This window comes from Microcaecilia unicolor, chromosome 9, assembly GCF_901765095.1.
Source record: "Microcaecilia unicolor chromosome 9, aMicUni1.1, whole genome shotgun sequence".
NCBI lineage: Eukaryota > Metazoa > Chordata > Amphibia > Gymnophiona > Siphonopidae > Microcaecilia > Microcaecilia unicolor.
In genome coordinates this window covers 29167419-29184419 of record NC_044039.1, presented here as the reverse complement: position 1 = coordinate 29184419, position 17001 = coordinate 29167419, and the positions used below count along the sequence as shown (strand labels likewise).

Here is a 17001-nt window from a genome sequence, read left to right as displayed (position 1 = left end):
AGGCATATGGATGATATCATCAATGGAGCCCAGTTACAGACACTTGCAAATGCACTATCACTTTAAATCTTTGAGACAGTATCCCACTGGCAGAAGTAGGAATTATTAAGAACACTACCTTATATGTGAGAAACTTAAGAACGCAGAAATGAAGTGGTTGAAATGGAGGTTTCATGAGAGCTGTTAGGATGATATTGAGATCCCACGCCACTGGAGGTGGTTTGATAGGAGGCTGGTATGAAATAAACCTTATATGGATCTAATTGGCACTGCTTAGCACCAATTTAGAATTGGGAGTACATTTCTGCATTCACACTGATTCCAGTGGACTGCTAGATGACCGAGGGGTAAAAGGGGCACTCAGGGAAGACAAAGCCATAGCAGGGAGATTAAATTAATTCTTTGGTTTTCACTGAGGAAGATTTGGGAGAGATACTGATGCCAGAAATGGTATTCAAAGCTGACGAGTCAGAGAAACTGAATGAAATCTCTATAAACCTGGAAAATGTAATGGCGCAATTTGACAAATTGAAGAGTAGCAAATCTCCTGGACCGGATGGTATTTGGTATTCATTCCAGTTTACTGATAGAATTGAAAAATGAACATGCAGAACTATTGTTAGTAATATGAAATTTATCTTTAAAAGCATGGTACCAGAAGATTGGAGGGTGGCTAATGTAATGCCAATTTTTAATAAAAGGTTCCAGAGGTGATCCTGGAAATTATAGACTGGTGAGCCTGACGTTGGTGCCAGGCAAAATGTTAGAGACTATTATAAAGAACAAAATTACAGAGCATATTCAAAAGCATGGATTAATGAGACCACGTCAACATGGATTTAGTGAAGGAAAATCTTGCCTCACCAATCTATTACATTTCTTTGAAGGAGTGAACAAACCTGTGGATAAAGGTGAGCTGATCGATATTGTGCATCTGGATTTTCAAAAGGCATTTGCCAAAGTACCTCATGAAAGACTCCAGAGTAAATTGGAGAGTCATGGGATAGGAAGTAGTCTTCTTTTGTGGATTAAAAACTGATTAAAAGATAGAAAAAAAAGAGTAGGTTAAATGGTCAGTATTCTCAATGGAGAAGGGTAGATAGTGGGATTCCCCAGAGGTCTGTGCTGGGACTTCTGCTTTTTAACATATTTATAAATGACTTAGAGATGGGAGTAACAAATGAAGTAATTAAATTTGCTGATAACACAAAGTTATTCAAAGTTGTTAATCAGAAGAGGATTGTGAAAAATTATAAAAGGACCTTACGAGACTGGGAGACTGGGTATCCGAATGGCAGATGAAGTTTAATGTGAGCAAATGCAAAGTGATGCATGGGGAAAAGAGGAATCCAAACAATAGCTATGTAATGTAAGATTCCACATTAGGAGTCACTGAACAGGAAAGAGATCAAGGCGTCTTCATTAATGATATGTTGAAACCCTCAGCTCAGTGTACGGCGACAGCTAAGAAAGCAAATAGAATGTTAGGTATAATTAGGAAAACAAAAATGAGGATGTTATAATGCCTTTGTATCATTCCATGGTATGACTGCACCTCGAATATTGTATGCAATTCTGGTCACTATTTGACTGACTGTACATTTGTCCTTTAGATTGTAAGCTCCTTTGAGCAGGGACTGTCCTATGTTAAATTGTACAGTGCTGCGTAACCCTAGTAGCGCTTTAGAAATGTCAAGTAGTAGTAGTAGTAGTAGTAGTAGTAGTCACTGCATCTCAACAAAGATCTTTGACCTAGTACATAGTTTTGAGTACTATGATCAAGCCTGGGATTTTCTTCTCAACTGGAAACTTGAAAAACCTACTTAGCCCTTAAGAGGGTGCTTGGGGGCCTGACCTGATAGTGTCAGGGCCAAGGAATGGCCCTTAAGAGTGCCCTTGGTGGCCTGGCTTGACAATGTCAGGACCAGGGAGAAGCAAGAACCAGAAGGCTCGGAGGTCAAGAACAACAGTGGACACAGACAGTAGCAGAAGCAAGAAGAAGGGCGTGGACTAGGTCAGGGAAGGGTAGAAGACACAAGCTGGAGCAGGCAGGAACAGGACAGAAGATACACATGGGAACGAGGCTGGGATAGGGCAGGCTAGAAACAGAACAGGAGACAAACAACAGGAACAGACTGGAGACAACAAAAGCAAGGCAGATGACAACTGGAACAAGACAGGAGACAAAGCTCAGGACAAGGTAGGAGCAGAACAAAAGACTGGACCAAGGTTGTCAGCAACAAGCACTAGAAAGCACTAGGAGATCTGTTGCAAAGGCACTGGCTGGGAGTCAGGAACTTCCTTATATGCTACCAAACAGGAAGTGAAGACATTAGCTAGTGCCCTCCTACAGGTCTAGAAAGGATGAGTAGGGTTTCCAGATACAGGTGTAGGAAGTGAAGGGCAGCTATTCTGGCCTCTGGTTCAACCAATCCAATTTATTCTTTAAAATTTAAATAAAGACTTGACACAGCAACTGTGTTTCAGCATGCACGATGCCTGCTTCAGGAGTATACAAACAAAACAAAATTATATAATCAAAAACAATAAATAATAGAATACAGTCCTTATATACATATAAAATGGATTAAAAATGAATAGAACATAATAATATGGAGATGAACATAAACCAGTTATCAAAGACAATGTTTAAGTACATACATTTACATAATTGAAAACAAAGTGCATATAATGTGAGAAGTAAACAAAAGAAAGAGGAGGCCTAGTGGTTAGTGCAGTGGACTTTGATCCTGGGGAACTGAGTTTGATTCCCACTGCAGCTCCTTGTGACTCTGGGCAAGTCACTTAACCCTCCATTGCCCCTGGTACAAAATAAGTACCTGAATATATGTAAACCGCTTTGAATGTAGTTGCAAAAACCTCAGAAAGGCGGTATATCAAGTCCCATTTCCCTTTCCCTTATGACATCACAATATCAGAAGTGAGCCAAGTATCAGGCAATCAAGCCATTGTGACATCACTGATGAGGTTGTCTCTTATTGGTGGAATGAGTGGAGGAGTAGCCTAGTGGTTAGTGCAGTGGACTTTGATCCTGGGGAACTGAGTTCGATTCCCACTGCAGCTCCTTGTGACTCTGGGCAAGTCACTTAACCCTCCATTGCCCCTGGTACAAAATAAGTACCTGAATATATGTAAACCGCTTTGAATGTAGTTGCAAAAACCTCAGAAAGGCGGTATATCAAGTCCCATTTCCATTTCCCATTATTGGTATATAGAGACCAAAAACCGAAAATAATGTGAAACGTTGAAAAACATGGGAATAAAAAAAGGGGGAAACAATTGACCTGCTGGTTTGGAAATAACAAAGGGGTAATGCTGGTTAGAAGCTAGAAGTAAGGTATAGGTCTTTAAAAAGATGCTAATCCCATGATGGGCTTACCACCACTTCGTAAAAGTGCCCCTAATAAAGCTATTTTGTAAGTGACGCAATACTCAACAGGTAGCCAGAGATGCTGTTTCAGTAGTGGGGTTGTATGGTCTGGACAGCGGCCTCACAGAGTTATCTTATAGCTGTATTTTGGAGGGTTTGTAGGCAGTGGCGTTCCTAGGGGGGCTGACACCCGGGGCGGATCGCCGATGCGCCCCACCCCCCGGGTGCAGCGCCCCCCCGGAACAGCGCGACGCCCCCCCCCCTCGACGAAAGAACCCCCGATCCCCGGCAAAAGAACCCCCCCGGGTGGACGCCGCTGGGGGGGGGGGTGCCGCGCGCCTGCCGGCTCTTCGTTTTCATGCTCCCTCTGCCCCGGAACAGGAAGTAACCTGTTCCGTGGCAGAGGGAGCATGAAAACGAAGAGCCGACAGGCGCGCGGCACCCCCCCAGTGGCATGCACCCTGGGCGGACCGCCTCCACCGCCCCCCCCCCTTGGTACGCCACTGTTTGTAGGTTTTTTGTTTGTTTTTTTTAGTTTATAAGCAATCTATGCAATATCAAAAATTGCATTATTAATTTATTTTATCAACCCACAGTACAAAAATTAGCTGCATATCTCTCATATGCTTTCAGCAAACACTCATCAGTATTATATATTGTACCTCAAATCTTCAATCAACATGTTTAAAAACACAAATAAAAAGACCAAGTGCCGCAGAAAACCTTTGGTACTAGGTGTTTAAACACCTGCTCTGGTTTATCATCAGTTCTTCATTACGTTGTTGAAAATAATCATATTTGCTGATCATATTGACTTGAAAGTGCCAGTGTGAACATTATGAGTAATCTATTAATGTTCTTCCAGGCCATAAATCTCATTCATTGAAAGGCAATAGCACATACCTTTATAGACCGCAAATGTCCAATGAATACACTGAAAATATAACATAACTGGCTTGCACAAATGTCTGTCTACATGTAATATGATCTGAAACATTCAGAAACATTATAACTGCAAAATTTATATAGAAGGGTATTTTAGAAAGGAAATCCAACTCAGAATATGGAAGTCTAAGTACGTACGTCACAGAAATGTCCAAATTATGAACTAGGCAAAACAAGGGAGACGGATATAGGAACGTCCGTGTTATAGAATGGCGATATAAATATACATGCAGAGCAGAAGGGTAGCCTCATAGGTGTCAGAACAGGAGGAACCAGAAGTGCCATGGCACCCCCCAAAAGTTTTCCTCCCTGGCACTCTCGCTGTGAAGTATTTACTCCCTTACTTTCCTCCCTCAGGGTGGCAACTCTAGCTTCTGCTTAAGAGGCATCCCACAGCTAGATAGTTGGGGGGAGGGGCTTGAGCATCAGCACCTGCATAAGGCTTTCCGGCATCCATCCTTTCCAAAGCAGAAAGTTCAGAGGGGGCGGGAGAAGGCAGGCCTCGAGCATGCACAGATATTCAAGGCCCTCGTGAGTTCCCCACCAGCTGGTTGCAGGGGAACAAAGTAAGTGAGTAAAACACCCTGCGGCAGGAGAGATCTGCTGAACAGGGGGAGGGAAGGTAAATGCTGGATACCATGAGCAGGCGGGGGTAGGAAGAAGAGAATGAGAGAGAAGCTAAACAGAGGGAGGGAAGGGAAATACTGGACATCATGGGCAGGAGGGAGAAGGAAGAAGGGAATGAAATAGATGCTGAAGGGGGAGAGGGGAGTGGAATGCTGGACAATGAGCAGTATGTGAAAGGAAGAAGGGAAGGAGAGATGCTGAGGAAGGGAAGGGGAGGGGGGAATGCTGGACACCATGGGCAGGAGGTATTTTTTACGGACCATCCTCCCTTTCAAAATTCCTCCATTGTCTCCTCTGAGTCTAGATAGTACCCTCTAGGGGCCATGAATCCTATTATAGCTACTTTCAAGGAGTCAGTATTGCGTGATTTGGCACTTTTGGAACCTGAAATATTCTTATCTCATTTTCATCACAATATATCTCAACAAGAATGGCAAGTTCTACAGGATCTCCATAATAATAAGTACACTATAAGATATTCATTATTCTGAAGACTGAGAAATAAACATGTTGACTATTACAAGATAAAAAGGACCTGGATCGATGAAGAATTTGGTATAATGCTATTGTAGAGCATTAGCATTTAGTGTACCATCTGAGGATCTAATCAACATTAAAGACATTTTTGGTGGAGTTTTGAATTGGGATATTTGTAAAACAGGCACCTTTTGGAACTTTCCACAAAGGAGACCTTATATAAACTTACCACATTATGGAGCCCTTCACTAAAGTTAACGTGCACTCAATGCTGAGAAGCAGGAGACAACTGTAGTGCCCTAGGACAGAACCAAGTCAGTAAAGGTGGATAAGAAAAAAAGGCCTAGGAATGAAAAGGAATCAGTGGGAGGAACTAAGAGATAGGGAAGGACTAACCTCCTTTATCAATGACAGACACACTAGAGGCCAGTGAACTAACCTGAGAATTTTACAAATGAGACATTGCATGAAAAAAGGACAAAAATATTCAGAAGTGCACAAAATGGTGATATTTGAGAATTTTCCAAGTGAAGCCCCAACTGCAAAAAATTTCTATATATTTTCTTCCCTCTGTGTCGCTAAATTTTGTGCACAATTTTTCTATGGTGCTCATTTGCAATAGTAGAAAAATTACACACAAACAGGTTGTTAACCTGGTGCAAATCCTGAAGTTTAGTACATTTGTTTCCTAGGGAGAAAACAAGAAAAGTTGAGGGAAAGAGACACTGGGCAGAGAACCAGAAAGGAAGAACTTTGCAGTGGTTCTGCAAGAAAGGAACAGACCAAGAAGGTTTGGGGAGAGAGGAGAGAGGATACTGGAGCTCCCCCATGCCTATCTGGAAAGAAAGGGAAGCATAGGGAATGGGTGAAAAGGTCAACAGGGTTAGTTTGGCCCTAATAGCTAGGGGAGGAAGCATCCACATGAAGGAAGCTCTCTGAAAGAGCTAAGTGTTAGTTTTGTATTGTAGCTTTGATTGTGAGAGTAAGCCATTCATGAGAAGGGGAAAAGGGCACTGTGGAGTTGCTTTTCACTTATGCTTAATATCTGGGTAGAGACCCAAGACTTACCTCATAACAAGCATGGTCTTTGTACAGTAATTTTAGTAACTTGCTTTGTCACTGTAATATGTTGTGTTTTTGCAACTTCATGATGACAGTATTTAGCACCAAACTACAATCATTAGCAAGAGTACAAGTTTTGGGGGGGTTTTTTTTGTTTTTTTTTACTATTCAAGGTAAATTGGAAAGACCTCAGGACAATTAGAGTAGTTAACATGTAAATTATAGCATTAGCTGGAAAGCCTATTTTTCAGAACTCCCGCTTGTTTAAACAAAGCCCTAATGGGGCATAATCACTGGGGCCTGCAATGGCTCCATGGCAACAGGAAGTACTGGCCTGGGCGCCCAACTCCTCAGGCATACCTTTATTTATTTACTAGTGGTCTGTGTAATATTTAAAAAAAAAACACCAGGTTGAAGTTCAGTTTCTAAAATTAATAAAAATGAGATCATTTGCAAATGAAAGAAAACCATAACAGGTCAGCAATTTACTAGCTGGGCTGTATATGAAAGAGAAAGATGAAATTATTGTCCTAATTTCAGTGCTTTGTCCTGACTATCCAAGACACAATTACATCTGCTCAGTTCTATTTCATTTCATTTATTGTTATTTATAAACCGTTCTTCTCCAGAGCAGGATACAAAATCAACATGCACAGTAAAAAGCGTTCTAGTCTCTCAAACCCACCTGTTTATTAAACCGCACCAGGGTTAGGTGAATAGTAACAACTGGTATATACACATAGTGGAGGAATGAGGATTTATAAATGCAGAAAAAACATACATGTTTTACTTAAAAATAACAACATTTTTGATAAGATAACATCCAATTCAGCAAAAATGTTTTCTCTGAAAGCTAGCTAGGTTCAGAGATAACCTTCACATTATTATCATCAAATTTTGAATAGTTCAAATTATCGGACAGCGATCCAAATGTATGGTCCATTGGAACTTCAGTTTCTAAATACACTATTAAGTTTTAGTGAATTAGCATGTATATCAACTGTAAATTTATTTTAATCATAGCACCATTTATGTTATCTTAGTCCTAAGCATTCTTACCAGACTCATTCAACCTACATAGCGCGACTTAAGTTGTGTGCGTAAATACAGATGCAATCTGTAACATATGCCAACACTTGAAATTCTGCTTTTTCAATAGCAGATCCACAAATTTGGAACAAATTACCAGGTTATTTGAGACTGTGCAGCAGCAGGGTTCAATTTGGTAAATTATTAAAGACATATTTATGTGAACATGCTTGACATTGATGCCTCTGTTTTTAGCTTGAGTAATGTATTGCTTTTTCTGATAATGTTTGTTATTAACTTTTATTGTATATGTTGACTTGTGATCCGCCTAGTTGTAAGCGGAATAATATATAACATCACGTTCATTATTGATTTAATCATGAATTGATAATAAGTGTGACTGTTGGGCAAACTGGATGGACCATTCAGGTCTTTATCTGTCATCAATTATTATGTTACTATGCCTTCAACCAGAAGCCATCTACAAATGAACTTACATTCCTCTTTGGGTTGATAGCTTTCGCACAGATTTACAACCTTCTGAGTCTCTATTGAGTTTCCTAGGAATCCATCACTGTCAGCTCTTCTCCCAGGATAATAGACAAAGTTGGAAAAATGAAGAATTGCAGACCAGTCCTACCAATGTGGCATAGCTTTACCATACCTCTAAATAATTATTACACCTGATGCAGCACCCTGGGTGAAACATGGGCCATTTTGGGCATGCGTACACAATACCCAGATTGCGTAGGGAATAAAGACCGCATTTTGGTAGGACCGGTCTGCATTGTGAAAATTTCAATTTAATAAAGTCCTTGCTTCTACAAGTCTAACCAACTATCTTCTAGCTCCCTTACCATCTGTACTTAAAATGCTTCCTATCCTACTTACAATTGTTAACCATAGTTTCACCTCAAGTTTAGTACCTAACCCTTTAAAACAGGCAATTCATCCAATTCTGAAGAAATCCAGCTTCAACCCTTTAATCCTTTCCAACTATTACCCAGTATCAAACCTTCCTTAACTCTCCAAAATAGCAGAGAAAGAGGCCTTTTACCAACTCTGGAACTTCAATAACAAATTGATTATTCTTCATTTTCATCAGTCAGGGTTCAGATTGGGCCATAGGACTGAGATATGGCTGAGCAAAGTTCACATTTTCCTTGATTCTGTGAGGGTCATCCTTGTGGTTTCTTTAGCTATCTCAGCTGCTTTCCACCTGGTTAACCATCACCTCCTGTTATCATCTCTTAATGAGATTGGTCTGGAGGGCCAAGTCCTTCAGTGGTTTACCTCCTTCCTCCAAGAAAAATCTTTCCTTGTTTCCATGGGCTCTTCTTCCAAACCTCACCCATTAATTTGTGAGGTGCCCCAGGGGTTGGTTCTTGCTTCCTTCTTCTGCAATATTTCCCCACTTGCTAAAATAATCCAAGATCTTGCCATCATTTGCTGCTATTATGCTGATGATGTTCTACTAATTTCCTAAACAGATCCCTATTCTCCTGATATCCTCCCTATGAAAATATGCCTAAAGGTTGCATCCTCCTGGCATAAAGACTATTGCTTAGTTCCTCATCCTTCTAAGACAGTGGCTACTGGGTATATACTAAGGAGGGTTTCCACCCCATTTATCTCCCCCTTCTTCGTGGTTCCCCTACACATTGGCAAGTTCCTTTAAGTTTTTAAGTATCTGCTACTGTGAGAACCTCTTTGTGTGCCTTGCAACAGATACATGCCCTCAAATGTTATCTGGATACACTTACTGTAAATTCCCTCACCCATTTTTGGTCACTTCCTTTATAGATTATTGTAATTTCATGGAGTCTGAGATCAGGGTCTCCAATCACACATCTGCAAACTTTCCAGAATAGTGCAATCAAGATTCTCTGTAACTCTTCTAAATTTGACCATGGGGCTCATTTTTGAAAGAGAAGGACGTCCATCTTTCAACATAAATCGGAAGATGGACGTCCTTCTTACATTGACTTCCAAATCGGTATAATCAAAACCCGATTTAGGACATCCCCAACTGCACTCCGTTGCAAGGACGGCCAAAGTTCAAGGGGGCATGCCAAAGGCGTAGCGAAGGTGGGACTTCGGCATGCCTAACAATTGGAACTCCTTGACCCATAATCGAAAAAAACAAGGACGTCACTGACCTGTTTTTCTTACGACTAAGGCACAAAAAGGTGCCCAAAATGACCAGATGACCACCGAAGAGAATTGGGGATCACCTCCCATTTCTCCCCCAGTGGTCACTAACCCCCTCTCACCCTCAAAAAATATCTTTAAAAATATGTCATGCCAGCCTCTATGCCAGCCTCAGATGTCATACTCAGGTCCATGACAGCACATGCAGGTCCCTGGAGCAGTTTTAGTGGGTACTGCAATGCACTTCAGACAGGCGGACCCAGGCCCATACCCCCCTACCTGTTACACTTGTGGAGGGAACAGCGAGCTCTCCAAAACCCACCACAAACCCATTGTAGCCATATATAGGTGCCCCCCTTCACCCGTAAGGGCTATGGTAGTGGTGTACAGTTGTGAGTAGTGGGTTTTGGGGGGCTCATCACACAAGGTAAGGGAGCTATGTTCCTGGGAGCAATTTATGAAGTCCACTGCAGTGCCCCCTAGGGTGCCCTGTTGGTGTCCTGGCATGTCAGGGGGACCAGTGCACTACAAATGCTGGCTCCTCCCATGACCAAATGGCTTACATTTGGCCGCTTTTGACATGGAAGTCCTTGGTTTCGAAAATCGCCGAAAGTCAGAAACGTCCATGTCTAAGGATTTGGATGTCCCTGACGGTCTTTTCGAAATGAAAGACGGACGTCCATCTTGTTTCGAAAATTCAGGTTTCTCCGCCCCTGGATTTCACCATTTTGCAAGGACGTCCAAATCACAACTTGGACGTCCCTTTCGAAAATGCCCCTCCATGTCACTTTCTTATTTAATAACCACTGTTTTCCTGTCTCTTTTCAGGTCTATTGCAAGGTTCTCTCATTAGTTCATTAAGGGGGCCTTTTACAAAGCCGCGCTAGCGTTTTTAGCTCAGGGTAAAAATCAGCTGATGGTAAATGCTGAGACACCAATAGGAATATAATGGGCATCTCAGCATTTACTGCCAGCTAAAAATGCTAGCACGGCTTTGTAAAAGATTCCCTAAGCTTTCTACTCCAGGAATTCTATTTTATTTGTCTTCCTCACTTGTCCCTTATTCTGCTTCTTGCTGCTTCCACTCCCAAAATGAAAATCTTTTATCCTTTCCCTCTATTGCCCAAGCAAGACATGAATCCACCAGAGGCAACATTCTTTTCCTTAGGTTCCACCCTCTGGAACTCATTACCTCCTCCTCTTCGGAAAGCGTCTTCCTATAAAAAAAATTATAATAAGACCTAAAACCCATGCTTTTTATAGTTAGCTTTTAGCCAAACAACCAGGATGAGCCTTTCTCAGCATTGCTAGCAGGTGGAGCTGGCCACATGGTAGATTACACTCTATACTATTCTACTCTGCATCATTTTTTTTTTCTTTCTTTCCTTTTTCCGTATCATTAGCATTTTTAGTTGATATGATGTTTGTGAACTACTTAGTTGTTTTAAAAATGGCAGTACAGTAAGTACCATTTTAAACAACTGCATGTGATGTATCGTACTCAATTGAAGGACTGTCACCACTATACTTATCAATCGTACCGCTAACCGCCTCAGAACACTTTCCGTTCTGTCTCGATTACCTTCACTTGGTCCATAAAATTCCATTCCTCCCTCATTATCTGCTACTGATTTTTTTCTCTGCCAAAATTCTCTCCTTTTTGCACTTTCACCTATATTCTCCAAATCTAGTCTCTTGTTTGTCTAGTGTGCACTCTTCTCCCTCTAAGAATTCTTCTCTGTCTTCTTCCTTGTCAGACTTTTCAATCTATCTTCCCTCATGACATTCTCTAAGGTTGCTTCTTCTATGAAGCAGGCTATATTCCTGTTAGATCCTAGTCCTACACCTTGGCTTCAGGTCACTAAGCATGGTCTTCCTTTGTCCTTTCTGATATAGTCTATCCTCTGGAATTGTTCCATAGAATAGGAATTCTGCTGTTATCTGTCCCCTTCCCAAGTGAACTAACACTGATCTATCCCAAATTTCCAGTTACAGACCCTTTCTTATCATATATACTCACTTACTCCAATATTTAGAAGCTTCAAGCATTCTTCATCCATTGACATTTTGGCTTTAGGGCCAGTCACAGCGCCAAAACAGTAACAGTCTTTCTCTCCTGAGGGAGCGTCATGAAAACTTTGACAGGGGAGATATAGCATTGGTTATTTCCTTGGATCTTATTGCTGCCTTTGATCTTGTCAATCACGGTTTACTTCTTTCTAGGCGTTCTATTTTTGGGATTAAAAAAAAGGTCCTACAATGGTTCACATCTTTTCTTACTGATCATATGGGGGGTTTTTCCCTTCCATCTTCTGCTTCCTCCCCATGTTCTCTGCCTTACGATGTTCCTCAGAGTTCAGTGTTGGCCTCTCTCCTTTTTAACATTGTCATAAACCCTTTGGCTACACTTTCAAAGGAATTTTCTATTTCAGCTTATTTTTATGCAGAAAATATTTTCCTTGTCTGATATCACGACCCACGGACACTTGAGGGCTCATTTTTAAAGCACTTGGACTTACAAAGTTCCACCAGTGAGCATCTTTTACCGATCGCTGGTCTACTCCTTCGCAGAGTGGTCTGAGAAGTTTTAAGCATGGTTTGAGTTCTGGCTCCTGATGACACCATTTGGTGAATCATGATATCATGTTGGGCCTGTAGAAACTGGAAGCAAGCAGTTTTATTTCAACTCTTACCCAGTTCAGCCCATGGAGGCAAGCCCATCTGTTGAGCAGCTATTCTTTGATGTGATTGGGTGGATCTTCTTTATAAGTTTTAAAGTGTGAAGACTTGTGAGATTTCATCAATTCTGAATCACAGTATTACCTTTGGATCTTACAAGTGGTGTAATTGATTTGGGAAAGACTTACCACTTGAAACATTTGTTAGGCGGTGAAGAGAACTGTGGACTACTGTTTTTGATTGCTCCACAGAGAGGGGGGACAGCTGGGGTAGTTGTCAGAGGAAAGGGTGAGATGTTTTACATATTTTTGAATAACGATTGTTATATATGTGGAATTTATGGGCCCCTTTTACCAAGCTGTGACAAAAGGGGGCCTGCACTGGCGTTGGAGCGTTGTTTTTCACATGCGCCAAGGCCCACTTTTACCTCAGTGGGTAAAAGGGAAGTCTCTCTTTCCTGTAGGAAATGGCTGTGCAGCAAGTAAAGCACTTGCCACGCTGCCATTTCAGGGGGGAGCCTTTACCGCCACCCATTGAGGTGGTGGTAGGGGCACCCGTGCTAACTCGATGGTAACCGGGCAGTGCACGGAACTGCCTGATTACCGCCAGGTACACTCCGGCACTACAAAAAGAAGTATATTTTTGTAACACCGGATATGATGATGTACTAGGGGTAGGAAGAACCGCCGGGCTGCTGCAATAGCCCAGTGGTACTTCCTGTTTAGCAAGCGGTAAGCCCGGGTAGGGCTTACTGCCGCTTAGTAAAAGGGGCCATATGTGAAGTGGTCAATAGTAGATGATTATATGTATGAATAACACCACTTTTTAGATTGTGAACCCAGTTTGTTTGATTGCTCTAAATCAATGGGAAATCTAATCAAGCCATAATTTTAAAGCCTAAGGACTCTGTTTACTAAGCCGTGCTGTAGGTGCAGCGAAGGGCGACTAAAATGATAGCGGGGATGGGACAACTTCCCTATGAGGAAAGACTAAGGAGGCTAGGGCTTTTCAGCTTGGAGAAGAGACGGCTGAGGGGAAACATGATAGAGGTATATAAAATAATGAGTGGAGTGGAACAGGTGGATGTGAAGCATCTGTTCACGCTTTCCAAAAATACTAGGACTAGGGGGCATGCAATGAAACTACAGTGTAGTAAATTTAAAACAAATCGGAGAAAATGTTTCTTCACCCAACGCATAATTAAACTCTGGAATTCATTGCCGGAGAACGTGGTGAAGGCGGTTAGCTTAGCAGAGTTTAAAAAGGGGTTAGACAGTTTCCTAAAGGACAAGTTCATAAACCACTACTAAATGGACTTGGAAAAAATCCACAATTCCAGGAATAACATGTATAGAATGTTTGTACGTTTGGGAAGCTCGGCAGGTGCCCTTGACCTGGATTGGCTGCTGTCACGGACAGGATGCTGGGCTCGATGGACCCTTGGTCTTTCCCAGTGTGGCATTACTTATGTACATGCTAACTTTTTAGTATGCACTAAAAATTAGTGTGTGCTAACACTAGAGACACCCATAGGAATATATGGGTGTCTCTTATCATTAGCGCTCGCTAATTTTTAGCGTGCGCTGAAAAAGTTAGCACGCCTACAGCACGGCTTAGTAAACAGGGCCCTAAGACTCCTTTTGTCTGACTGTCCCAGGAAAAGACAGAAACATCCAAGGGAAAGGACAAATATTTTATTGGATTAAATTGCATCTTTATGTTCTGCAACTGTGCTGGGTTTTATTCTTCTTTAGAATAAACATCAGTTCTTAATTTTAAAAGTGTGTTTTAATTCAAATTCTTTTTAGTCAGATACAGAACTTTCATGCACTATTGTATCTCTAAACCCTCTCTACAACAAACGTCTGTTTTTCATCTTTAACAATAATGAAGACTAAGGGGGGACATTATCATCCAGCACATCCAGCAGATAGCCAAGACCTTCCTCTATAACATTAGCAAAATCTGCCCTTTCCTCTCTGAGCACACCACCCAAACTCTCATCCACTCTCTCGTTACCTCTCGCCTTGACTACTGCAACCTACTCCTCACTGGTCTCCCACTCAGCCACCTATCCCCCCTTCAGTCCATTCAGAACTCTGCTGCACGTCTTATCTTCCACCTGAACCGATACACTCACATCACCCCTCTCCTCAAGTCACTTCATTGGCTTCCGATCAGGTACCGCATTCAATTCAAGCTTCTGCTACTAACCTACAAATGTACTCGATCTGCAGCCCCTCCTTACCTCAAAACCCTCATCTCCCCTTACGCTCCTACCCGTAACCTCCGCTCTCAAGACAAATCCCTCCTTTTGGTACCCTTCTCCACCACCGCCAACTCCAGGCTCCGCCCTTTCTGCCTCGCCTCACCCCACGCGTGGAACAAACTCCCCGAGCCCATACGTCAGGCCCCCTCCCTCCCCATCTTCAAATCTCTGCTTAAAGCCCACCTCTTCAATGTCGCCTTCGGCACCTAACCTCTACACAGGAAATCTAGACTGCCCAACTTAACATTTCGTTCTTTAGATTGTAAGCTCATTTGAGCAGGGACCGTCCTTCTTTGTTTATTTTGTACAGCGCTGCATAACCCTAGTAGCGCTCTAGAAATGTTAAGTAGTAGTAGGTTACTATTAAGTCAGGTTATTTTACCACAAGTTGGGTTACTTTAGCACAGGGTCTCATTGCATAAAATGGGATCCTGTGCTAAAAGTACTCAATCTGTGGTAAAAGAACTAGAGCTGTAATGAAGAGCACTTTTTACCATTCGGCTGAATACGAATAATGAAAAATATTATTTGGCTGAATATGAATACTGAATATGAATAATGGGGCATTGAGCTTTAACATAACAAATGATAAAAGAAGCAACATGAAATCAGAGATCAAGTGTTTATTTCAGTAGGATTTAGCACAGTGGAGCCCCGGATTATTTGTGTTCGAATTTAAGTTACTATTTGGCTGAATACGAATAATGTATTCAGGGCACTATTTGGGAGCGAATCAAATCAAATATGAATATTCTGTACAATCTGACTTGCAGTAGAATAACCCAACTTAACAGTAGCCCACAATGATAACTTCCCCCCTAAATGTAACATATGGAGATAGATTCAGTAAATGGTGCCTAAAAAATCTGCACCAGAAAAGAAAAACGCTTAAGTGTTTTCCCATAAGCCGCACCTAAAGTTCGGCGTGGTTTGTAGAATAACACTTAAGCATTATGGTCACACGTAAATTTAGGTGCCATAACCCTCCATTGCCCCAGGTACAAATAAGTACCTGTATATAATATGTAAGCCGCATTGAACCTGCTATGAGTGGGAAAGCGTGGGGTACAAATGTAACAAAAATAAAAAAAATCATCTGCACCAACAAAAACGTGGTGCAAATGCTCGCACTTAAATTTATGCATGGAGCACCCTTGTTCTGTAATTACTTGCACAAATTAAAACCATTCCCCTGTTCTACCCCAAAACGCCAATGGCATCCTTTTTTCGGGCTGCACGTAAGTTTTAGTCATGGATCATGCACCTAACTTTGTGTGCGTAACACCCAATTAAATCTTATTTGTGCTAATAATTGCTTGTTAAAAAGCCAGTTGGCACTAATTAACTTGTTATCTTATTAAATTGCTTGGGCAAATCAGCATCACGCCTAAATTTGCTAGCACAGAATCAGGAGTATTATGAATTGCAAATGTAACATACCATTCAATGCAAACCAGATGTACTTTTTGTACTTACGGTATAATGGTAAATACCTCTATCCCACAACCTTGCACCCCTCACAAAGGTCATATAGCAAGGGACAACCTGAAGATAAATACAATAATAAAAGTTACTGCCAAATTAAGGTACCTGCTCTCTAATAGTTACAAGTCTCAAAGATTATTTTATGCAGTTTAACTAGAGTATATATATATTGTATATATATTAAAGGGCAATTCTGTTCAATCTAGGTGCCCCAATGTCATTCACTTAGGGCTAGATTCTCTATATGGCTCCTGAAAAATCCATGCGGAATAAATTTCTACCCAAACGTACGCTATAAGTGGCACTTAGATTTAGGCATGGTATATAGAGTATGCTTAGTTGATATCCCAGCGCCTAGAACTGTGCACATCCATTTACACCAAGGAAAACATGGCATAAATGCCAACATGTAGATGTAAAGTACATGAAAGTGTCCCAAACATTGATATTGCAGCAGGAAACTCAACTATAAAATCTATAACAATATGACATTTTTTATATGAGTAACACTTATCTTAATAAGCTGGCGACAGTATCTAGTAGCAGGAGAACCTCCACCGACATGGCGGTCATTTTGTTTCTATGCAGGAGTATATGAGACATATGTTTTGAGAACCTCTTTCCTGAGGAAGTTTTCTTACGAAACCTGACCAGCCATGTCGGTGGAGGTTCTCCTGCTACTAGATACTGCCGCCAGCTTATTAAGATAAGTGTTATGCTGTGCTATACTACATTTTTTGTAAAGAATTATAAAATACTGCATAAGATATATGCCAAAAAATCACAAAATCAGGGTGATCTAATGACGATTTGCACCGCAACCATTTTTTTCAATATGAAGAAGGAGCAAGATGTTCTAATGGTGTGAGTTGCATTAAGATCTGAT

General features: G+C 41.4%; 1 protein-coding gene across 1 annotated transcript in view; it reads right to left on the bottom strand.

Moving 5' to 3' along the window:
- The window catches only part of LOC115477560, a 239357-nt gene that overhangs the window by 177851 nt on the left and 44505 nt on the right, over window positions 1-17001 (bottom strand). The window contains exon 2 of the mRNA XM_030214514.1: window positions 16107-16175. Within this exon, the coding sequence (XP_030070374.1) occupies window positions 16107-16175 (69 nt within the window). The remainder of the gene's footprint in view (window positions 1-16106; window positions 16176-17001) is intronic.